General features: G+C 43.3%; 1 protein-coding gene across 3 annotated transcripts; it reads right to left on the reverse strand.

The window, feature by feature from the left end:
- Positions 1-100: 100 nt before the first annotated feature.
- Positions 101-13,481, reverse strand: PGAM5 (PGAM family member 5, mitochondrial serine/threonine protein phosphatase). Of its 3 annotated transcripts, XR_012045230.1 has the most exons (8): positions 13,132-13,480; positions 8,765-8,943; positions 7,198-7,323; positions 5,913-6,001; positions 5,458-5,591; positions 3,392-4,052; positions 1,950-2,273; positions 101-239 (listed from the first exon to the last, which is right to left on the reverse strand). XR_012045230.1 is itself a non-coding variant. In XM_072879918.1 (6 exons), the coding sequence occupies exons 1-6, from the start codon at positions 13,398-13,400 to the stop codon at positions 3,902-3,904; spliced, it is 945 nt and encodes a 314-aa protein (XP_072736019.1). In that variant the 5' UTR covers positions 13,401-13,481; the 3' UTR covers positions 2,291-3,901. The 3 variants fall into 3 exon arrangements, 2 of the variants coding, with proteins under 2 accessions (XP_072736019.1, XP_072736018.1); XM_072879918.1 differs by lacking the exons at positions 101-239; positions 1,950-2,273 and having other exon boundaries at positions 2,291-4,052; positions 5,458-5,588; positions 13,132-13,481; XM_072879917.1 differs by lacking the exons at positions 101-239; positions 1,950-2,273 and having other exon boundaries at positions 2,291-4,052.
- Between the last annotated feature and the right edge of the window lie 10,209 nt (positions 13,482-23,690).

Below are 23,690 nucleotides of genomic sequence, written 5' to 3' on the forward strand. Positions count from 1 at the left end.
CAGCATGGACCCGCCTTGGGCGTCCGTCAGCTAAGGCCACGGCTCCAGCAACTCCCGTTGTAGGCAGGGTGGGGTAGCACAAGAGCGGTCGGGCCGTTCCCCACCCCTAGGGCTCACCGCTGCAGAGGCTGGATTCAAGGACCCAGCGCTTGACAGGTTTGACGGCTGTTGCACGCTGCAGAGTGACTGTTCGTATGCAAACTGGACACCCTTCCATAGGTTCATGATTTGGTACAAACCTAAAAAAAAACCCTGCACTTAATGCTTTTGCAAGCTTAATAGTGCCTTTTGTAACATATATTTTTTTTTTAATTAAATTCATCTTCTTTTAGAGGTTTTAAAAAAAGTGGCATCCACTTACTATGGGCACATAAAATAGTTGTTCTTAGTTCTGAAGGGAACGTGTTTTAATGTCTCTTTAAGTTTGATCATTTGGTGCGATAACTCTCTGCTGTGGGAGCATTCCTGTTGTAGAAATTATTAGTTTTTAAGAAAGGCTTATTTAGCTCTTTCTTTATAATTAACCCTATTTCCAATGAGCTGGACATTAGAAAGAGCTACTTTACACAAATGACTGTCAGTCGGTGATATTCCAGACAAACTGGGGCGGCGGGGGGGTGTCATTCTTTAGGAGACATTTAAAAAAAACCCAACATAACCTGCCCTTACCCAGTACATTAACTGACTTTTTTTTCATAAAGGGGTTTTTTTCAGTCTGGTTTCTGATGCAGCAGTCGCTGTGGTCTCAAACAACTTTTTTAGGTCCCCAATTCCTAGTTTTACTTTAAAGGGTTTGGGGTTTTTTTGTTTGGGTTGGGGCGGGGGGGCACAGAGTGTTAGGTTTGGAGGGGTTTTTTTAATAATTTAATGTGAATGATGTCTTTGTCATTCTGGAGCAATCAGTCAGATGATGAGTAATTGCCGAATACCCTGTTAAAGCCAAGTCCATGGGGCCAGTTGCAGCTGCTGTTCTCCACCCTGGTCCTTCTTGAGCCGTCACATTGCTAAGAGTTTGTTACAGAGCCGGGAGACTGAGCCTAACACTCGCCTACTTTTTCCTTTTTTGTTCTTCTTACCTTTATTACGCTTTGCTTTCTAATATTTAAATGTATGTTACTGGTATGTACATGTAGCCAGACACACACCCCCTCCACCCCACCCACCACCACACCCTCACCTTTCACTTTGTAATTTTGTTTTGGTTCGGTCAAGAGACTATTTTTGAACTGTGTTATGATGTAATGTGCATTAGTCCAGTTGTACCGCATCTTAAGAGGTCATTTTTCTAACAATACATTTACTTCAGTTATTAAACAAAAAAAATAGCAATTTATGTAGCGATTTGATCATTGGTGATTTGTGAAGAAAGCTCTTCCCCACCGAGCCTGTGGAGACACTTTAAATCGGATCGATATTGCTTGAATTGTGTTTTCTTGGCCAAAAGTTCCCTTTTAAAGGTGGGGGTTTTTTAATTAGCCAAGTGTCATGTTAAAACTACAGTTACCCCGCTCTCTATTAAAAAAATGAATGAGTAGCTGAAAGTGTCGCACTGTGTTTAGTTCATGGGGCGTGGGGCAAGTAGCTGGGTTGGTAACCATGAGGTGGCAAAGTACGAATTTGTCCAGGCCTTACTAACACAACTCCCTGCCTCTTTTGCACGTGCGTGCACAGCGACACTGGGTTATGCCACCGAGGACTTGAACAGTCTCAAAATCTTTAAGAGACAGGAAGTCTGAATGCTGTAAGAACTATGTACTTGATTTTAAATTTCCTACTGCCCCCACCTTAGGTGCCACTGAAAATGTTAATTGCCGTCATGTGCAGAGAGGTGGTGTGTGTCCTCTGGCTGCCCACCCAGCACCTGTGTATGGGCGGGGGGGGGCAGAAGGGTACCTATGTGAGAGGGTACTTGTACACACAAATAAAAATGCACAGAATTGTCACCTTACCAGCTTTGCTGTTCCTGTTCCACGTGGCGGTAAGTGACACAGCCCTGGGACTCCCCAGCGGGCTACGACTAGAGTATGGCAGTCCCCTCTTGTACACTAACTGCCTGCGTGCTTCAGTAGATGATGATAATGAACTCTGAGGTAGCTCCTGTCCCAAGTTTACATTTCCGATATTTGGAGTGAAAAGGAGAAAGCTGGTAAAAATGAATTGTTGCCCCAGGCAACGTGGGATACGAAGGCTGCCCAGCTGGCAGCAACACACCCAAGTCACTGAGCAGCGCTTCAGCCACACATTCTACAGCAGATGGTCTTGCAACTATTCAACTGAAGAGACAAGAAAGAAAGACCAACCAGTTATTTTATTCAAAACTTTTAAAAAGTTAAAGACAAAAATTGATAAATTATTCTCATTGCATCAATGAGAAAATACATCATGATGGTTTCCTCTTGCCCCCACAACTTGCACTACACAACAATCATGTTTTGTTCCCTACTAGCCCCGTTTTCCTTGAAATCACCCTGACGCAGCAGTCCTGGATCAAACGAGCCATTAACCCTCGTCTCGCTGGGTTGTGTGCCATGACTATGCTCCATACCGCACTGACAGGAGCAAGTGTAGGGTCTCATCAACATTCCTAGTGATAAGAGAACCTGTCCTATAGTATGTGCTCTGTCACCAAGGCAGGCTGTGCATATGGTGAAATTTTCAACATCCCAAGTATTAAGCGAGCTAAGTTGCTACGGCAGCTCGGGTGCCTAGGGGAAATGCTCCAAGCCCTCCCCTCAAAAATGAAACCTAGGTCTCGGCCACCCGCATTTTTTCCTAGAACAAGTCCAGCAGCATCAGAGCTGCGCAAAGGAGCCCCTTCCAGCATTCTGCCTGACGCCTGCAGGATGCACTTGGCCTAGAAAAGCCGTCCCACAGATACTTTCCCACCATTCAGGCAACAGTAGTTTTAAGCAGCAGTTAGCTCCAATACTGCAGAACCTCTGACCTGAAGGATCGCTACCTTGAACACAGTGGTGTTACTTCTCTGCTCTGAAAGCAAGGAACCAATGTAGAAATCAAGAGGAGAAAGCAGAAATGAAAGATTCTGCTCCTCAAAAATGTAAGAGTCAGTAACTAGAAGCACTTGCGGAAGACTGCTGCTTTCCTTTCCCTCCATCTTACTGCTACAAACTCATCCTTGTACAGACCAAGTTTTAGTTAAAGGCTTTACGAGACTGAAAAAAATTGTTCAGAATAGCTTAAAGTACTTCCTGAGGACGGAGGAACACTTAACATCATAAGCAGCAGTTAATTCTAGCACCACAGCTCTGAGGCAAATTTCTTTTACGCTCTTTGCTTTATGCTTACAACCTCCAGGCACAGCTGACATGAGCTTTTTTGGGGGCAGAGGGGAACAATGACAGAACATAAACATATATCCTCAACAGCTTACAAAAAACTGAAGCCTTATCCCTTTGTCCTTTGAACAGCAGAATACCCTGTTTGTCCATTCTGCAGGAGCTGAAACAAGCTGGCTCATCTTCAGTTTTAGCTGCAGTGTGATACAAGGCTGCTCTTCCAGTTCCCACACCAGTCGCTTTCCTGCACAAGAAAACTATCCACAGGAGCAAGCTTTGGTTACAGAAATTCACAGGGGAGGGGGGGAGTCAGTGCTCTTGCAACTGCTGAGCACACAGACATTCAACCTCTTCGTATTCCACAGCTCAGCTTTGAGTTTGGGGGAATACTTGAGGACTGGACAGCTTCAGGCTTACAAAGATTTCTTCTCTTCTGGACTGAAAGGCAGATATGAATATGTATGAAGGAGGCAAGGGGCTAAAGGACATTTTTAAAACAGCATCACACCCCAACGTAACAGATAAAAATCTAGTGGTACTGTAGCTGGATGTACTAGTGCAAAGAGACTAGAGGCAGCGCCTGGACAGCCATCGGTTTTGCTCATTCAGGTGCGTGTGATTTTATCTGGAGGCATGAAACCCGTGTCACCCAGTGTTCGAAGTGCCACTCTTCCATTCGGACGTATCACCAAGTGAGTTATACTGCCATTGTTGAGAGACATTCGCAGCCAGCCTTCTGGGGGGAACTGCAATGCTCTATTAAAAAAAAAAATTAATTCATAAACAGTTATATTAACATGCCACTCACAGCATCACCTTCTGTTCCAGATAAGGGGCGGGGCGGGGGGGGGGGGGAAGAAATTAGTTGGTCATTCTGCAGCTTTGCACCAGACCCACGGCTATATTGTTCCACAGAAGTGGTGAGAAAAAGGACCTTGTGCTTTCTGTAGAAACACAGTATCACAGCTCATCTCCAGCTCTGCTAAAATTCCTAACTGAATAGCCTCAGGAGTTCAATCACGTGTAGTCAACACCTGGAGAAAATACGAAGTTGTCTCAAACATCTTTTTGCCTCAGATACTGAGGAATAACTTGGTTTGGGCTCTGTGAGAGTCTTTTAGAAAGGCTAAGAAATTCAGTAACAGCTATGGCCAAGCTAGATCCAAAGGGATGCTACGTGGATTGTGTTCAGTTGTGGTATCAGATAGCCTGGAATGGAAGGCACAGAAGAGCAGTTAAAAAGAAGAGGGAAGAAACAACAAAGAGTAAAAAGTATACAGCTATTTCAGAAAAAGCCTAGGTAGCAGCAAGATGATCTCTTTTGGCACAGGAAAGAATATTCTGTTTACCTGATCAATAATTTTAAGTATAGCAATTTTGAAGAGCTCTAAAGCAGTCCACAGAGCAGACAGGCTGGCATTTAACTAGCTCAGCTAAATAAAGCTAACCAAAATTGTTGTAGGTATTGATCAGATTAAAGTTTAATCATATCTGTCCTGCTCGAGACAAATTATCTTACAGACAGTGCTTTGTTGATAGGGAAGAGGAATAAAACAGGCTCAGCTGGCTGGATATAGAGACAGGCAAAGACCCAGAACTGTGTTCTCCTTCATGAACAACCTTGCTGTTAGCAGAAAGATCCACTCTACCCTCTAATCCAATACTGGCTGTTACTGCAAAACCCCACTAATACAACTTGAACACAATACAAAAATTTCCATTAGTAAAGACTTCCCAAAACGAAATCAATCTTTCATTAGGTAACATCAAATTCGTGTCACCTCAAAAAGACGCATCCAGTCAGATGCTCTATTTGTTGTCTATTCCAGCAGTCCACGCAGGCACTGTCCTCAGGTTTATGGAAAGTGGAAGCATATGGGATTAAAGAGACTGTTCAGATGTACAAAAACTTTTGAGTCTCGCCAATTTAGCCATTTTCACTTTAGAATTAGAATGAAAAGTGTTCTGGTCCTCTATCTGCAAATTAATCCTGTGATGAAATTGCAGAAGCAGCTGCTCACAATGCAGGCACCGATCTCCAACCATTTCAAACAAGCCAAACCCACACATCTCCTCGCTCAGCGGTGCCATACACCAACACTATCTCAGTAAAGCGATGACCTTTTAAAGAACACAGATGAACATGCAATCCAACACATACCTGCACACAATATAGCGGATCACGTTGGCATGGCAGACAAAGATCTCGTAGCTGTCTTCTTCCTGCTTTGCATCAGCTCTATGAATGAAGTTTCGAAAAGCAGCCTCAATTCGAGCTCCATCTTCGTAATACTGCTAATGGCACAGAGTTCGGAATTAAACACAGCTCAGAGCAGCACGTGCCATTGCCTGCATTTGCAGATGGGCCGCGTCTTCTAAAGAGTTCTTTACAGGGATGCACACGTGAGGCTGAACTAATACTTATGGACCATAAGTTATTTTAACTGTTCTGTACGCTTATTGGGGAGGAGAAAAGTATGCAATTACCTAAGGTCTATGATGAAAAGCATCAGCTCAGACACTGCAAGTTATCACTACAGTCAATATAAAGTACATTAAAGAAACCAAAACCAAAATAAATACAGGGAAAAAAAAAACTTTTAAGTAAAAAGTTACCACAGCTTCTGGCTTCCAGTGAGAGACTGGAGGGTCTGGTTCTATAGGTGCTCCCTCTCTCAGCAGATCAGTACTAATTTTTTTGACTCCTGAAATATTAAATACACATTCAGAAAGGAGTTGTTACTTCACCTGCCACTGCGGACAGGCCCACAACTCTACAGTCAAGCCCTTTTTCATAGTCTTCCTTCAAGGAAGTCTTCCTCTCCTTCCTAAAGACCATGTTAGTCTACACGCTTCCTGCCAAGGGGCGTGAATCTCTCCAACACGGCTGTTTTGTCATCAGCAAGACAGTGCTGATTCCAGCTGAGAACAGCCAGATCAGCTGGGCACCGCAACTTGAGTCTTCCCAGTCTGCTGCACTTGGAAGAAATGCACTTGCGAGGATGTTACTCTAAAGCTGTCTGTCAGTTAATGCTTACTGCTAATTAATGTTAATGCTACACTTTTGATATTTATATTAATATTTTAATCTCTTACTCTGAGGAAGGAGAGATGGTTTAGGTGGGGGTTGTTCTGTTTGGTTTGGGGGGGTGGTTTGGGGCTTTTTTGTTAGTTGTGGGGTTTTTTTGAAGCAGCACATTTAAGAAAACAAACAGAATGGTTAAGAGAACTGACACTCAGCTAGTCATACCTGAATACCTGCTAAAATACCAGACAGAACTATGTATAGTCAAATATCTTTAGTTTAGATTCTGGTATGTCTGAACGACAGGAGAAAAAAAACCAAAAAACCAATAAAACAAAACAAAACCACCAGAACACCACAACCACCCAAAACCCCATATAAACAAAAGCACCCGCGTTAAAAAACCCCTACACCATTGTGAGTGTGCCACATCTTCCCCTGCACAGAGGACAGCGCAGCACTCAAGAAGGGCCTGTTAACTAACCCAGCAAGCATCCCTACAAGAACTGGGGTTTATGATCCTCTTCTCTCCTGCGCTATTGCCCCCGAGACTGAGGACTGAGCCAATCCTGATGACCTGTGACAGTCTTTGCTTTACAAAACGTGTAAGTGAAGAGCAACCAGTGGAGTTCTCCTACACAGCAGTACATACAGGTAGCAGCTAGTCACTCAGAGGGGCAGATCCCTCTTGTATTTTTAAAGATGAACTGGAAACAAGCAGAATTAGGGTTGTTAGTTTCTTTCTAAATACAGACATATTCACACAGGGCTGGAAGTTGGCTAAATAACATCTCAACCTTAAGGACAAGCTTAGAATTCTACTGGAAGCAGTTTTAAAGATCAGAAGACAATGAAAAATTAAGGGAAGTCACTTACCTGGGAGATGTTTGCTTATAATTTCAGTTGTTTCAGTTGCTCTGGTCATGGAGGAGTGGATAATCTGATCAAATTTTAATCCCAAACTTGCCAGCCTGTGTCCAGTCAGTTCAGCCTGCTCTCGACCTTAAAAATTATATAAATTATATAAATTGGTGACACTCATGCAAGTGCCTCACACGAACGACCAAAAAACTTGTCCAGTAGACATAAAAGGTCTCCATCCATGTCAGGTTTTTTCCTTTCAAAAAATAATTGTAAAACATTTTTACCAGAGTAACTACTTATTCACATCAAGCTTATCGGCTGGACAATTTCAAGTCGTATTTCATCAGCAGGAAAAATTAGGTTTGGGGTTTTTTTTAATTAAAAAACCCCAAAAATATATATTGAAACTTATCCAGAGACTTTAGCACTGAAGTATTCAATGCCCCATCTCAAGGGAGCCACTTCCAATAAAAGGTGGTGCTGACCCACGCCATCTGCCATCTCTATGTTTGGGGAGCACAGACGAGGAGACTGTGTCAAACAGACCCACTCCGACCTGACGGTGTGTTTTTCATAAAGGCAACACCATCTTGGAACAGTCAAGAACCACAGCACTCGGATATCCTAGGGAAGGCTTCATTCCACCTTGCAGGCAGGTAGGTGAAAAGACAACAGACAGTTTAAGTAACTTACCCAAGGCACAGGCTGAGACAGGATTAAGATTATACTTTGTTACCACTTTAAGATAGTGCCTTAGTCCAGAAATTAGCATTTTGCTCCTGTTTGCACACTGGGGATTAAGACTTGGGGGGGGGAGGGGGAAGGTGTTTATACGAAATATTTGGCACCAGACTTCCAAAACCTCAAGCAGCACTGCACAACAATAATTCTCCCCCCCTGCCCTGAAAACAGTGTTGGCATACATAAAAAGCAGTGGTTGCTTTCTATAAGTACACTATTAAAATAAGTGTACTTAAAAAATTGAGACCTAGCCACAGGAACAATGAATTAAGGTTAACACAGACAGAAGTTATCCTCATTTCAAGTAACTGATTAGCAGTATTCCCAGAAACAGCACTTGGTAGAAAAACTGAAATGTATTTAATTATAAACACTCCAACTAAAAGGAAAGTCAGGGGTAATTTTTTCTTTTTTTTTAAAAACAAATCAGCAAATTAACTAACAGAAACACAAGCCACCTTTTAGGAGAAATCTATCCCAAAATTAGTCATGGAGCTAAGTTTAAAAGCTTAGCCTTGGGGAATTATGTCAGCTAGCGTGAACATTTGTTCAAGCAACCTTAAGATAATTGGAAATTTCCTTTGTGAAGTTTCTTTACAACTGAGCATGTTTAGAACTCTGTAAAGCACATTTTAATGTTTGGATTAAGAGGATCAAAAATGGAAAACACAAACGTATTCATGACATCTTTCTGCCACAAAGGATCCAGAAAGTGGATTAAGGTTTGGCAGCAAGACCCAGAACAGAGCTGAGTTACTGACCTATGCTCATCAGGACAGCAGCACGTAAAAACCAACCTTCCCAAAAGGCAAAGTACTATGCTTCTAGTAATACATACCAAGTGGGGTCAGAGTTCTGTCTTTATCAGCCCGGCCATCCAAATTATACTGAGAATGACGGATAAGGAATATGTGCCTGGTGGCTTTTGCTTTGCAGTGATCTAAGCGTGAGGCAAGCTCTTCTTCCCCAGTTTCTTCATTTTTCTTTTTGAGGTTGATAAGAGCCAATGGTTCACGTCTAAACAAAGACATTTAAAATGTCATTTTTAGATAGGGCAGATTAAAAGGCAGAGGAATTTTACAGATGGGTCACCTTGCCTTAGTTCTAGATATAGCTGAAGTACCAAAATTGACTATTCAGCCATTTATATCGCAAAACTGATTCAAACTATTGTGCGAGAGCTATAAATAAAAGCCTGCATTAAAAAACCCAAAAGTTAATGCCGTAGGTTAAAAGGTGTAACTGACACAGATAAATTTGCTGTTTAGCAACAGCCACATCTCAATTAATTCTTGGGGAAAAAAGCAACAAATGCAACAACGTTAAATCCTAATGCAAACAGATGGTGTACACTGAAACAGCTGTAGCTATGAAAGCTGAAGCTATGACTGTAGCTATGAAAGCTACAGTCTGTCTGGACAAGAAGATTATAAACACTCTCAGAAACTTTATATTTGAATTCCTGTCGATTCAATAGTAGTTCTTGGGATTGTCACTGATCTTCAGTCACAGGTATAATGGTAGGTTTTTTGACAAGAAAAACTAACCATGAATGATACCCAGGAAAAGAGGAAGAGGTGTTGACTGATCATAAAGGAAAGAAAATGTGCCATATCTGAAAGGCCCTGTGATAACACCTACAAAATTTGCACGTTATCAATCGCATTTACGTCAAATGACTAACCCCCCCTCCCCCCCAACAATATCCTAGAAAGACTCCAGCTTTCTGCAGTGCACACCAAGAATTATTTTGTGCTTTAAACTAGGCCACATCTGGTCTCCCCAGTAACACTTTTTTATTTTTCAGCCTGGAGTGTTTATTTATCCTTTCATCTTTTTTATCACTCTCTCCCCTTATGCCACTTTAATCTTTTGTCCATTTTGTCACACTGCACACTAGTGTCCCCGCCTGCAGACCATAACCTTCCCTCTCGCACATCACCTAGACAGCTGATCGGGTTCCTCAGGAGGACCCCGGGCACAGAGGATCTCCCCCTCCCTCCCCCAGCACCACAGATCAGTGCCACAGATTTCGCGCTGCTGACCCCAACCCTGCACTATCATCACCAACCCTGCCCAAACCTTCCACGGATTAGTCTTCTGGTTCCCTCTCTGCACGGATCCTCTACTCCATTAATACAAATTCTTCCGCTATGTCTCTCCACCTTGGAGCATAAATCCTTTCCCTTGATCTCATACCTAAAGAACAGTTGATTTATTTAATTCATACCAGACCCCACATCTTCCATTATTATAATTAAACTTGTTTCTTTATTTGTATAGATTTTTAATCAAGAATACAATTTTTTTCAGTTCGAGACAAAGTAATTCGGTCATAGAAAATTGCTGCTTCATGTACCTATTTCTACAGTTCACAGCAAGATTGGCTTTAGAAAGCCCTGCATCCATTTTGCTTTCGTAAAGATATGATTTCTATTCAACAATGAGGCTTAACACATTCCTTAAGCTGTTAACAAAGCTCAGGAGGCATTAAAAATGAAACAATAGTCCAGTAACAAGAAGTTCCATTGCTATTTCATAGGACACTTCTTTAGATTCAGTAGAAACTATTGCTGGAAAGTTACATTAGGAAAATCGAAAAAATGTCTGAAAAATTCAAGCACATTTGTAAAAGTAACATAGAGATTAATTCATCCTATGGCAGAAAGACATAACAAGAAACGCCTGAGCGAAAGTCCTGCCCTCTCCCCTCCAGCACCTCTGAAGTTACTCGATGGTAACATGCACTTTGAAAAGCAACAGATGCTTTAACAAGTCATGAGAACATAACCAAGCTTAACAATATTTTTAGCATAAGCTAGTTTCAGAAAGTTTATGAGCAGGAAAACTTTTAATACTGCTAAGACACTAGGTTCTTTTAGGCCGCTGACACTCAGAAGCTGACAAATGCAGTTTTCTGCATTCCCTTATAAAAAAAAAATCGCCCAAGGTCACAGCTGGACAGAACTTTGCCAAAAAGCAATGGCAATATCAGGGACCATCTTTAAACCTGACTAAAACAAAAGTATCACTTAATCCAAGACAGTGGTGCCCTTCTCACCTTTCTTCCAGGAAGCCCTGCATGTCACTGAAACAGATCAGTCAGCCTGACCAGTGTTTTAATTCTTGTAACATACATCGAAATCCAGGTATTTCTAGTTTTATTTCTAATAAAACTATTTGCAAGAACCACTCAGAAAATATGGGTAGGTACCTGAAGCCCAGAAATTTAGACAATTCAAAGTTGGTTTCTTTCCCCTCCCACACCAAGCCTTCCAGTTAACAGAAGCTTAATTAGAGCAGCTTTCAGATGAAGTCTTTTACATGAATGAAACTATATCTAGTCTTCTCCAAGAACTGAGCTGTACAATTCCCGTGCAAGTGGCACAGACCAATGCAACATCCTAGGTGTAGCATCCTATCAGATCAGTAGGAAGTTTGAAAACAACATACCTGTATTCTTTTGCTTCAAACTTGAAAAGCCATCAGTTGTTAAGAATACTGTAATACCTGGTTCTTTGCTCACAACTTGACTTTGTAAATCATTCCCCGCCCCCAAGGAGAAGTGGTCAGATGCTCTGCGTTTTATAAACCACTTAACAACTTTACACGTTAAGTGTTTCTGCCAACGTCATCCATAAAAAACAAAACTAAGACTTCAACCAGGTATACCAAGGCCATACCACACCAGTCGGTAGACACCAAGCAGTAGAAAACTACAATTGATCTGTGATAATATATTTACATAATACATTTCCACTGTTTGCACACTATGATGAATGGTGATATAGTATGCTATCCTTAACTGCTATTAAGTGTTCTCTAGCTATATTTGTTCAGGCAGTTGTGACAGCTACATCAGTTACAGCACAATCTCTACTTCCTGTATCAGGGGGGGAAAAAAAAAAAGGTACACAAATCTGAAAGTACTTTAGAATCCCTGAAGAAAATAAACTATTTAGCAGAACCAGAAAGGCGCGGATCTGCAGTTAAACAAGTAGCTTTAGTACCTCCCTCGACGTAACTGTGTAACCAGGTATAACCTTATTTAATGAAAGTTTTCTTTTTATAATTAGGGCATACATAGCCCTATTTATATCAGCATTTGCTTCTGTAGCATCTCAAAAATCAAAACAAGATGCATTATACAATAAAAATCTGTTAGTGCTTAAGTCTAGATTTACTATGATTAAACTGGAGCCTGACATAAGTCTCCCTGGGGAGATAATTCTACCAGACGGAAGCTAAATGAGCCAAAGCTCAATACAGATATTTGCACATTCTAATTAAAGAATCAGAAAAAATGTAGTTAACCCTCGGGTGAATGTATTTCAACACTATGAACTGAACACAACGAAATTCGGTTCAAAGCAACGTTACCTTTACAAGGATTTAAGAACACTAACTTGCAGTTTCACGGTCAACACAAGCAGCAGGCCTAATACATACACGCCCAGCCCGAGCAGACGTTTTTCATCCACAACGGTGCGGTTATTGAACAGAAAAATCTGGGTGTAGACATAAAGCGATACTGAGATATGGTTAACACCGCGTTAAAAAAACCAGGCACGTCTCCTACACAGTGCTCACATTTACCACAAACCTAAGGCTTTGCAGTCTCACGGCGCTAGAATAAAGGGATCTGCACATCTTTACTGAGAGGAAAGTCCCTGAACTGTCTCAAACGAAACACAGGAAAGGCGTCCCTTCGGAGCACTCAGGTGCTCCAGAATTTCCACAATTTCCAAGAATATTCAAGAATTTCAACTATATTCTGCTTTGAACAGGTTACCACCTAAAATTTCGGCTGGAAATGAGTCCCGCGGGCTCCTGACTGGACTCTGGAGCACTGGGGTGCTCCGTCGCCCACGGCCGTGTCCCCGCCACAGCGCGCCTCAGCCGCGGGCGAGGGGCTCCGGGTCCGTGAGAGGCGGGCCGGGCCCGGGGCTCCCGCGGCCGCGCTGAGGCAGCTCCCGCCGGGGAGCCCGGGGCCTCCCCTTCCCCTCAGAGGGGCGCTTACCCCCAGCCCTCAGACACCAGTTCCTCCACGCCCGGCTCCGACGGGGGGATTTAAGGGCAGCTCCCGCCGCCTACTCCGCGGCGGGGGGGTCCCTCGGGCACCTCACCACAGCCGCCGCCCGGGAGCGGGGGTCCACACCCGGCGGGGGAGGGAGAACCCCGCCACGGCAGCCCCGCCGCGCCTACCTGTCCCAGTTGCTGTCCCAGTAGCCGCCGGTACCGGCAGGTCTCTCGATCCAGCCGGGGGCCGGCGGGCAGGAGGCGGCGGCGGCGGGCGGCAGCAGCAGCAAACCCGGCGGCGCCGCGGGAGCGGGGGGAACGGCGGCGGAGCCCCCTGGCCGCGGCTCGGCGTCGCCGCCGCGGGCCGGCTGCTTGCCCACGGCAACGGCGGAGAAGAGGACGGAGCCGCCAGCCAGCCCGCAGGCGGCCAGCGCCAAGGCACGGCGGAACGACATGGCGCGGGCGGCGGGCCGCGTGCCCCTTCAGCCCCGGCGCCGCCCGCCGAGCGCGCCGCGCCGCGCGGCCCCGCCCCGGACGGAGCGCGGCGTGGGGCAAGATTCCTCCGCGAAGGCTCCCGGCGTGGGGCGGGGAAGGACGGGGCGCCCGGCCGCTGTAGGAGCCCCGGCCCGGCCCGGCCCGGCCCGGCCCGGCCCGGCCCGGCCCGGCCCGCTCCGCTCCGCCCCGCCCCTGCTCGTGGCCGGGAGGGGAGCGGCTCTCGCTCTGCCGCGGGGCCCGAGGCACTCGGGCGGGGCCCGCGGACCTGCGCCCGCCTCAGGACGGGGGCCCTCCGCCTGGGGCCTGTCCTCTGGGCAGGCCGAGCTCAGCCTCCCTCGGCCGGGCCGATCAGGGGTCAAGTCGGAGGCCTGGGCAGCCGGCTAAGGGGCTGGTCCTGCCTGGCCAGTCGAAAACCGGTTTCTGCCCCAGCCGGGTCACTGGGAGCCCGGTGGGGCTGGGCAGGGAGATCACCTCCATCCCTGCCTGGTTTTAACCACCTAATGCGGGTGCCAGTGTGAGCGCTCCCCGGCACGAACGGGAGGTCGCAACTTTCATGGGTAAAGCATGCACCATATTGAGTTACAAGCCCCGAGCTGACTTCAAGGCAATCAATCCCTTACAGTCAGCATTGGCTTCCCGACACTGGAAACCATGAACCAGGGTTTTGGGAAATACAAGCGGTCTCAGCAGAGCCGAGCTGGCTTAGACCAGGGCTGGCATTCCCGTCCCCACCTCGTCCAAAGGAGCAGCGTTGTGGCCTCTCTTGCCTGAACGCTGCTCCTGGCTTCACACGGAGACTCCTTTCGGAAGCAAGATCTCAGTTTAGCTCCACCAGCCTCGCGTTGTGCAGAAGAAACTATGTGGTCAAACTGGAACGTTAATTATCTGTAGATCAGCAATGGTACTGTCTTAATAACCTCGCAACAGAAGCCTTGGGGAAAGAGAAGCAGAACAGAGCACCTTATTCCTGAGCTGACATCCGAAATTCAGCACTGATTTCTACCTGTTAAATTCGTCAGTTTGCAAATGGTGACAGAAATTATATTGAATCTGAGACTTGGGATGCTGGCAGATTTTACAGATTCCATTATTCAGCCTTTGCATATTTAATTATGCATTCTTAGCATTCCCGTCCACCTGTTCAAGCTTCGCCTCCCTACCCACGTTCCCCACACTACAAATTGCACTATTCACGTTATTCCACTACTATGCCAGCTGGGTACACGGTTTCCAACAGCCAGATTTCAATCAGTGCGAGTGACCCCAGAACAACTGAAAATAGAGCCTGTTCCCTCTCCCAAGCACTCAGCGGTCCGTTCTGCTCAGCCATGGTGCTAACAGGCTCCTTCGTTCTGCGGGACGTTCTGCGGGACAGCACAGCACAGCGGGACGTTCTGCGGGACTTACAGCACAGCTACAGGGACGCTGTGCCGGCCCAAAAGAAAATGGTCTTTCTGCTAAAGAAGTTGAACCACTTGCCAGCTTTCCCAGCTGAGTGTCTTTCCCCTGTCCACCACTTTGTGTCTCTGTCTGACACACGCACCGTGCAGACAGAGAAGTAGGTCTGACTGTTTGACAGGTCCTTTGGCTCTAGGACATTTTACAGATCATCAGTGGCCCCCAGGGCTCAGACAAGCGAATCAGAGACCCTGATGAAAATTTGCTACAGACTAGATGGTTTTTTCCCCTCCTTTATCCTTCTTGCCTGCCTCATTCTCTATATTTAAGGTACTCAGCTTTCTGTTTCTTCTCATATAGCTTTTAAATTTTAATTTGATTCTTTTTCTTTAGTTTATCTTGGCAGTATTAGCCCTTATCAGAGAGGCAGGCGTGTGTGTTTATACTGTATTTATACTGTGTGCATTCTTTCTTATTAAGATCCCAGAAGGAAAAAGTTTATTTTCAAAATTTCACATCCAATTCCTCATAAACAGCACAGTTCTTTTTCCCCAGTTCTTGGTCTCCTAGGTTCCTGCAAATGACTTCTAAATCTTTTCCCCCCATAATGCCTTTTCTCTTTTATCCCTTAGAACACCCATTCTCCATTAACTGTCCCACTTGTATCCTACCTCTTCCCCTGCAGCCTGCCCTCTAACCTGAATCCAGGTGCCATATTCGACCTCCAACAACTCACGAAAGAAGGAAAAAGCTGCACCAGATACCATCATCCACTTGGGGACAGAGACAGGCTGAAGCTGGACGGGACAAATAGTGCAATTCCTGATAAATCTCTCAATTGTCTGAAGGCAAGTTTGCCGAGTGCACGACAGCGGCAGAAACTTACACCAGGGCTGAACTCAGTCCACTGCCAGAAAAGTTCGAGACTTGTTAAGCAATAATAAAAATTGTTTCCTCAGCAGAAATGTATTGCTGAACATCTGGGTAATCTCACTGTGCTAGAAAATGAAAATGGATAATATTGATTGTTTGCCTTAATGCTGCATTTTGGATCTCATTCTTCTGTGATAACACTTCACCATCAGAAATCTCCTGGGCATATGCTCACATTCTGCGGCTTATTTTTGCTTGGTTTAGGTTCTAATGCACTTATACAATTTATGTGCAAAAGTCTTTTCAGATTATCTTAGATTTTACTCAGTAAGTCCAAAAATGTTATTTTTAATTAGATTATGTTTACTGTTTTGTAAATCTTGCAATTCAATTAGGTTAAAAGAATCTCTCAATTTGTTGAAAGTTACCACTAGCTTGAGTATACAGTCCTGCATTACATTAATAACTACTTAATTTCTTGCTCTTTATTTTTTTATATATATTCATATTGCTACTATTCTAATCCAGTTTTATTGTGTTGTATTTCCTCTGTGAGCAGAAAATCCACCTAAGAGGATAAAAACCTATTGATGGTACCCACTAATGGAATTATTCTGTTAGCTAAAACAGTGAATGCTTGTGCCACTGATGCCATAGGTCCATACTCAGGGATGATTCCCAGGGGGTTAGCCTGTTTCTGTGGCTAGATGCAGAGATACCTTCAAGCAAGGTGCCCAAGGTTAGGGTGGCCTCTACCCAGAACGTGTTGTGACCAGAGCAAAGCAAAACAGAAGTCAGAAAGCCAGTACGGCCGGCAGAAAAGGCAGTACAGATGTGGCATGGCAAATGGTGTTGCTTTCCCCTGGCAGGCAGAAAAACCTTGTGGCAACAGCAGGAGCAACGCAGCCTGAAGTTAACCTCGGGGTTAACTTCACTGCTCCAGGAATACGAAGAACTTCTGTTTCCTGTATGGGACCTGGATCACTACAGGGATGAGTCAGTGTTTGGATGTTTTATCATTAGCTATGGGGAGAGCAAGGGCAGGTCTCTAGCCTACAATTGGCAAGCAAAATTTATGAACTTGCAGGCATCTTTTTTAAACAAAACAATTAGAGTAATAAAAGGACATTTGAAACGAGGAAAATATGGTTTGAAAAGCCTTTTCCATGACCACAAGCGCATTTACTCACCATGTATCACCTTCCCAGTGTTAAAAAAAAAATCCGTAAATTTATTCTCAAAAGAGACCGAGAGAGAAAGAGAGAGAAAAAGGAAATATTATGTCATTTGATCCAAATATATTCAGACATATACTGTGGACTTACCGCTGGCCGCCTTAAAGGAAATATTGATGTCATCCTGGCCTGCTTCAGACCCAGCAAAATTTAAATGATACGCTAGTTTAAGCTTTTGGGTTATAAAATGATGCTACTTAACTTCACTTAATACATTTTTTTATAGAGCAAGAGAGAATACTGCTTTTAAGCAACTTCAGTTTGTGTGACTTGACCAGTTAAAAAAATAAAATATTTTGAAGCAGATACTGGCTTCCTGACCATATCTGACTGCATCACTGACGGGTAAGCACAACCACGCAAGTACTGTGTTGGTTAAATACAGCACAAAATTTAGGGAGACTTTGGCATGAAAGAAAGTCTACATATATATATATATATGTTAGCAGTGATTCAGATCTTGAATGTGATCTAGGTGTTGTGAATCACCCACTAGAGGATCCTTCAGATCTCTTTTGGCCAGAAAAAAATGAGAGAGAAGCTCATTTAGGATGAAAGACTTGTCCTCTTCGCCAGACACACTCTCTATAAGCATATTTAAAACTAGGCTTATCTAGAGCATAGAAAGTCTTTATATCACAAAAGATTAATCCATTTCTTAATTTTACACTCACAGTCACCATCCTTCTAACTGAAGTAGATTGAAAAAAAGTCTTTAATAACACTGGGTATCACTGGTAAACTGAAGTATCTCAAATACAGCTGTAAGGAACTACTCTTGTTTCCTGGGACTGAATCTCTTTCCTTACTCCTTTAGTAAGGCGTAAGCCTCTTTAGTACACTGTGACTAAAGTCTCATTAACACTGAGAATTTAAAAAAAAATCTCCTTGCACTTCTTAAATTGTCCCCAAATGGTTGAGACTGCAATGACAGGATAGCTCTAGGATAAGTCTGTCTTCCGTGTATTGGTGTTACGAAGCCTTGCCTCTGACGGAAAGCATGAGGAAAGAGCTGCTACAGAGGGCAAGAATAGGAACTTTTAGAAAACTCCTTCGGGGTGGGGGCGTTACTGCCAGATCTTCAGTTGCTCTAGAATCACATGGGTGCGTGCCTTGAATGCGTTGCAGATTTATCACCCCATCATGTATAGGGTATTGTGTTTTCAGCTTTAGGTGTCTAAGTTTATTATCAACGAGTCCTTCTCAGTATCTTAGCTTGCAGTCATTTAAAACCAGGAAGTTTCACTCTACCAAACACAAACATTCAGAGTTACAAATCAAAAGACTCACCAAAAATATATCTGTGAAAGGAAGGACCTAAAAAAAAAAGTAATTTCTGATCTGGTAAACTAGTTTTATTAATACAGCCTCTAGCCCTTTTGTTAAGTAAACACATCCAGTTCTGGCCCTGAAGTCATACTCATGAAACTAAGGGTTCATAACAGCAATACTAACACTGCATTATCTAATGTAACGCTCTAATAAATAATGATGTATCACGCCAGAAGGCTTTAATTTGAAACAGATGGTCTAAGGAATGGAAACATAAGCAAAGTATTTTACTGTAATCACTATCCAGGAAACAAAAGGGGATTTGATATTATTGCCTCAAGGACCGCCTTCCCCCCCCAACGTTTTTGTCTTAGATAACAGTAAACTTCTATTTTGCTAACGAAGCACAGGTGCTGCTGGCAGCTCACAACAATGAAACCGAACTCGGGCATTTTTCCTAATCCTGATTAGCAAGTGAGCATTTGCTTTTGCAAGTTCACTGATCTCTCTTTACGCCATTTTCTTTACTTTTTCTTCTGTTTCAGAAAATAAAATAAATTTGTAGTTGTTACGGACTTGACAGTGTTGGCTTCTGTTGCATTTGATAGTTATTAAATATTAATTCAGGCACCGGAGTCTAGGCCCTAAAGCCAGCTCTGCTTTTAGGTGCATTGGCAAACCTTTAAAAGACATGATCTGCCAAATTCACTTAGCAGGAAAGAGAGCACTCTGCTTGCAAAGTCCTTTGAGGTACTGTGACGTACATAATTACACAATTTAGGAGATTTCTAGTTTTTAACAAGCCATTTAATTCTTTACAAGAAGTATAAAGGCAAAATTCTAACCCCCGAAATGCATATTCTTTACTACCTCCCTGTCAGGAGCCATTTCAGATATTCCCTGCTTTACTTCAGAAAAATCACCCTAGGGATGAGCTCGGCACACACTGTCTAAACCCTGCTGTTCCTCTTTTTGGAAACAAGCATTTAAATGCAGTGTTTTCACATACAAGCTGCATTGAGGCTGTGTAGGCAAAGCCCTGGGACGAAATAGTTTTTGGGGCGTTACCTCCAGGTCTGGAGAACCCGCAGGATAGTCAGCCACATACGTGACATTCTCTGCTGGCGACACGGCAGAAATAGCAGCTGCAGCTCAGATTTAGCTAGACGAGCTTTCCGAACACCACCTCCGCTTCAGAGACTAAGGCTCAGACCAAGCAAAGCGCTTGCTTAGACTGCACCTACCTCTGAATACATGAATAATCTTTCTGAAGTCAGTGGACCTTGTCAGTATTGTGCCAGTGTTGAAAAACCCCGCACTTTTCAGGAGAAATAATGAGCTTGACACTTATTTTTCTCAGGTTTGGGCAGTTTTGGAGAGGTATTTTTGGAGACAATTTTTGTATTTCAAGCTTTTCTCTGCAATGCCGAAGACATCTTTTTTCCTCACCTCTAATGAAAACTCAGAAACCCCCATAAGCAAGTGTTTACTTGAGACTTCAGGAGCTTGGGGCCTTAAAAATCTCAAGCAGTGTGAGATCAGTCCAAATAGCTTGAGAAGTAAGAAAAGTTAATGGAATATTCAACTGTTTAAACACGGATGTGTGCTTAAGTGTTTTATTACACATTAGTCGCACTATCTGCTAAGCTTGGTATAAAGCCAGGAGCTAAGAATTCTTGCATATTAATTGCTATTCTCTTGACTTACTATGTGACAAACACTTCAGTAAGAAATGGCCCGAGAGCATTGGCCTGGGTGCTCTACAGAGGCTGCGTGAGCACGAGCTCCTTTCAGACCCTGCGTGGATGAATTTCACACTGCGTTTGCTGGGTACCTCTAGGGAGAATACCAGTGGAAATATGAATTTGTCCCAGTGACAGTATTTCTCAAGAAAAAAGGGATGTAACGTATATCTACATGACTGATGAGACACAGAAATAGCCTTGCCTGTGCTGACAGAAATGATGAGCACAGCGTCAGACTGAGCAGTGCTGTCTCCTGACAGCGTGGTTGAGAGCCATTGCTTCCAAATAAGAGGAGTTAGTACAGTTTCTATGTGTGTTCAGGGTTTATTTTTGCCTGAACACAAAATGCAAAGTTCACGACTGAGGAAACAGAGTCTAATCTCAGTTACAACAATCAGCACCTGGATCCTGCGGAAGTATTCCAAATTTGCATTAGTATAACTGAGACCTGTCCTACAGCATAACACACACACTCCCACAGTCTGAATCTCCCAGCTGGGAGCAGCACATAATGATCTTATTTCACCTGAGAATTTTTTTATTTTTCTGATCAACAAGTACAAAATCATGGAGACCATCTTCTCATGTTACAATACTCATTACTACACGTCGTCTCTCTGTCTCATTCCCAACACTAATAAGCACAGGACCTAATTATCCCCACTTATAAATAACTTTCTTCATCCTATCTCTGTCCAATAACATTTTGGCAGATATCCTCAGCAGAAGATTTGAAATTATGTCCCTGCCAAAAACTATTGCTGCTGATGAATCACAGCACACACAGCTGAAAGGCTGTGGTTGCTTTTATAAATATCTGCGCACACACATATATATGTAAATGTATGTGTGTGTAAATATATATATGTGTGTGTGTGTGTATAGCAACTTGGAAATTGCTATACATATAGATCAGGCAAAATGGCACGGTGGCTTTTTTGCTCTTCCAAATGATGTTACTGAGCTCATTCAATCAAATTTCTGCTAATGTATTCATGCATTTCCTAGGGAAATTTTAAGGACCCTCAGGTGAAAATCAGCCCTCTGCATTGAGCTAGTCTGACCGACACATTAGTTTAAGTTATTAAAGTCACCAGTTGTAGGACTCAAGTGATGAATTTATTCTTGAGCATAGAATTAGGCAGTCATGGAGCATCCAAGGAACTAGGCTTCAAAAATCAATTGCTGTCAACCCGGCCTACAGAGAGCATTGCTTTCACATCCCCATGCAGGGGACTGCTAATAACAGCAGCTGAGTTAATGCTGTGCTACATTTTTGTTGCTTTTGTTGCTTTTCTCTTGGCCCAGTGATACAGTTTTCACAACATCCTGTGGCAATTTAATCTGCTTTCTTGAAAAAGTTCTGCCTTGTGTTTTCATTCTGCTTGTTGGGAATTTCATTTAGTGCTCACTGTTTCTTGTACTGTGGGAAACAGAGATACCCATTCCTTATTTGCTTCCTCCATGGCATTAATTATGTCATTTATCAGCTTTAAACCACCTGGGTTCAAGAGAGAGTTCTTGAGGGGAGATGCTCCAGAGAGAAGCTCTTTGAAGAGAATTGTTTTTCTATCCTAACTGATTTGCCACTAGCACTTTATTTTTATAACCTGGTGTGATTTACCAGTGACTTTGCTTCAAAAAGAAGGAATGTATGAAAATTACTTAGCTGAAATGAACTACAGGTTCATTAGTTAAAATAACTTGCTATTAGTAGGAATTTATGGAGAATTCTTTTTAAAGTATTAGCAAAAACCACATTCAGCAGCCATTGCTGTAGCAATAGCTGAAACACACAGTATACATTTTATGCAAGTTTTTTGAATCTGCGTTTCAGATCTTCTATAACATTTTATATCTGCAAAATGAAGAGTAATAAGCAATTTACTGTTGCTCCAGATTGAATTTATGTTTTGTAACTAATTTAATATGTCATATAAAACATAACTTTGAACTGTAAACTGGCCTGGAAAAAAAATGACAAATGTTTTCTTCTTGCCAACTTCAACAATTTGGGCAAGGGAATTACTTTTACAATGCTTCCCTCTGGCTTTTTTACAGTGCATTTGACAGACGCTTGGCATTGAAAGACTGGTTGCTGCTTAAAATTAAAAAACACATTTTATACTAAAAGTGTCCCTCAGAGATAAGCGCAGAGGGATGTGGAATTGCCAAAAACTAATGGCTGTCCTGTGAGGACAGAGATCCATTTGAACTTCTCCCTGCCAGCCTGCTTTCAGTCCCCAGCCAAACCTGTCATAAAGCTCTGAAGATTTATGCTATTACTCTGCCTTATACCCCTGCCCTCGTCACGGCCCTGCCTACGTTATAACCTTCTGTCTTTCTGCAAGGTAAGGATGGAAATCCATCTGGAGCAGGAAGAAGAGATCTTCTACGTACTTAATAGCGTGCTGCCTGACCCAGCTTATCAATCCTTCATGCTGACAGAAACTGGAGGAAATTTGTTCTTGCCAGCAATAAACCCAGCTGCCCTTTGCTCTCTTTTGACACTGCCCATTCCCTTTCATGTCATCTAAAGATACTTCTTTTCCTCTTTTCATTACCTCTGTTTTCTCTTTGACCTGTGCTAGGGACTGTAAGAATGCCCCCTGAAGTCTCACACCCCTGCCACAAGGCACAGTGTCCATATGGTCATCATATATCCTCTACCAAGCAATGCCCTACTGCCAGCAGATTTCAGATCTGGCCCCAAGGAACGGCCACCTGACCCAACACTGCAAGTCGCTTAGCAATTTAAATCCAGAGGATCTCAACTTCTGTCATACTGGAATAACAGCTGCCAAGCGTGACGTGACTTTCCCAAAACTCAGTGGCACAGCTGCAAACACAAACCCTGTCACCATTTCCCAGGTCTGTGCCTCACCTGCACTGGGTGGCAGGTGACACATCCTGATGGCCAAAGAGAAAGAGCACAGAAGAGCTCACTGCTTAAAACTGCCCCGTGGTTGAGCTAGGAGGGAGCACAGACCCACTGTACCTAGAAAGACACTTCACAGGTCTCTGCTTCAGGCAGGCAAAGCATCTCTGGGTGCACGGGTTGCGTAATGACTCCATCCAACAGCAGGATGCTCCGGTTCTTTCTGGTGATCAGTCTCTGCAGGCATATATAAAAATAAACCAAAACCAAGGATAGCATACCAAAAAAGACTCTCTCCATCATTTGTTACACAGTGCTGAAATGCAATTCTGCAGCATCCAGGGCTTTAGATATACATGAAGACAGTCTGTATAGATATCTCTAGAATTTGTGTGGATACAATTCAAGAAAAAATGTATTTTCAAAAATAAAGGAAAATACTCATAAAGAATGATATTATAAATTCTGTGAAAAATGAGGGAGAAATACAGTAAATTACTGTGGTATATTTTCTTATGAAGGTTTTACAGGTTTTTGAAAAATGTAGCTATTCTGTGCTTCAATATAAGTGGAAATAAATATATTTATTTTGCCTTTACAGTTAAATAAACTCATGCAACTTCTGTTTACACCTGCACATACCTCATCTTCCTATCCCTTAAAGCAGGATGTGCTTTCCTGTGTTGAAAATCCCAGTGATTAATAATTTCTAACTCTTTGCTGCCCCTTTATTAGAAAGGGAGTATTGAGTAAAAGGCCATACTAGCTAAGGAATTATTTTGTGCATGAATAGACAACGTTATTCCTTCTTGGATAATCTTCACGTGCTATGAATACGGTATTGTAGAT

This window comes from Ciconia boyciana, chromosome 15 (assembly GCF_034638445.1).
Source record: "Ciconia boyciana chromosome 15, ASM3463844v1, whole genome shotgun sequence".
Taxonomy (NCBI): Eukaryota; Metazoa; Chordata; class Aves; order Ciconiiformes; family Ciconiidae; genus Ciconia; species Ciconia boyciana.

Coding starts and splice junctions, on each gene's coding strand:
- PGAM5 (XM_072879917.1), bottom strand. CDS start 13,400: ATGTCGTTCCGCCGTGCCTTGGCGCTGGCCGCCTGCGGGCTGGCTGGC. Junction 7,324..8,764: donor CAGAACTCTGACCCCACTTG/GTATGTATTACT, acceptor ATAATTTTTAAG/GTCGAGAGCAGGCTGAACTG. Junction 6,002..7,197: donor TATAAGCAAACATCTCCCAG/GTAAGTGACTTC, acceptor TTAATATTTCAG/GAGTCAAAAAAATTAGTACT.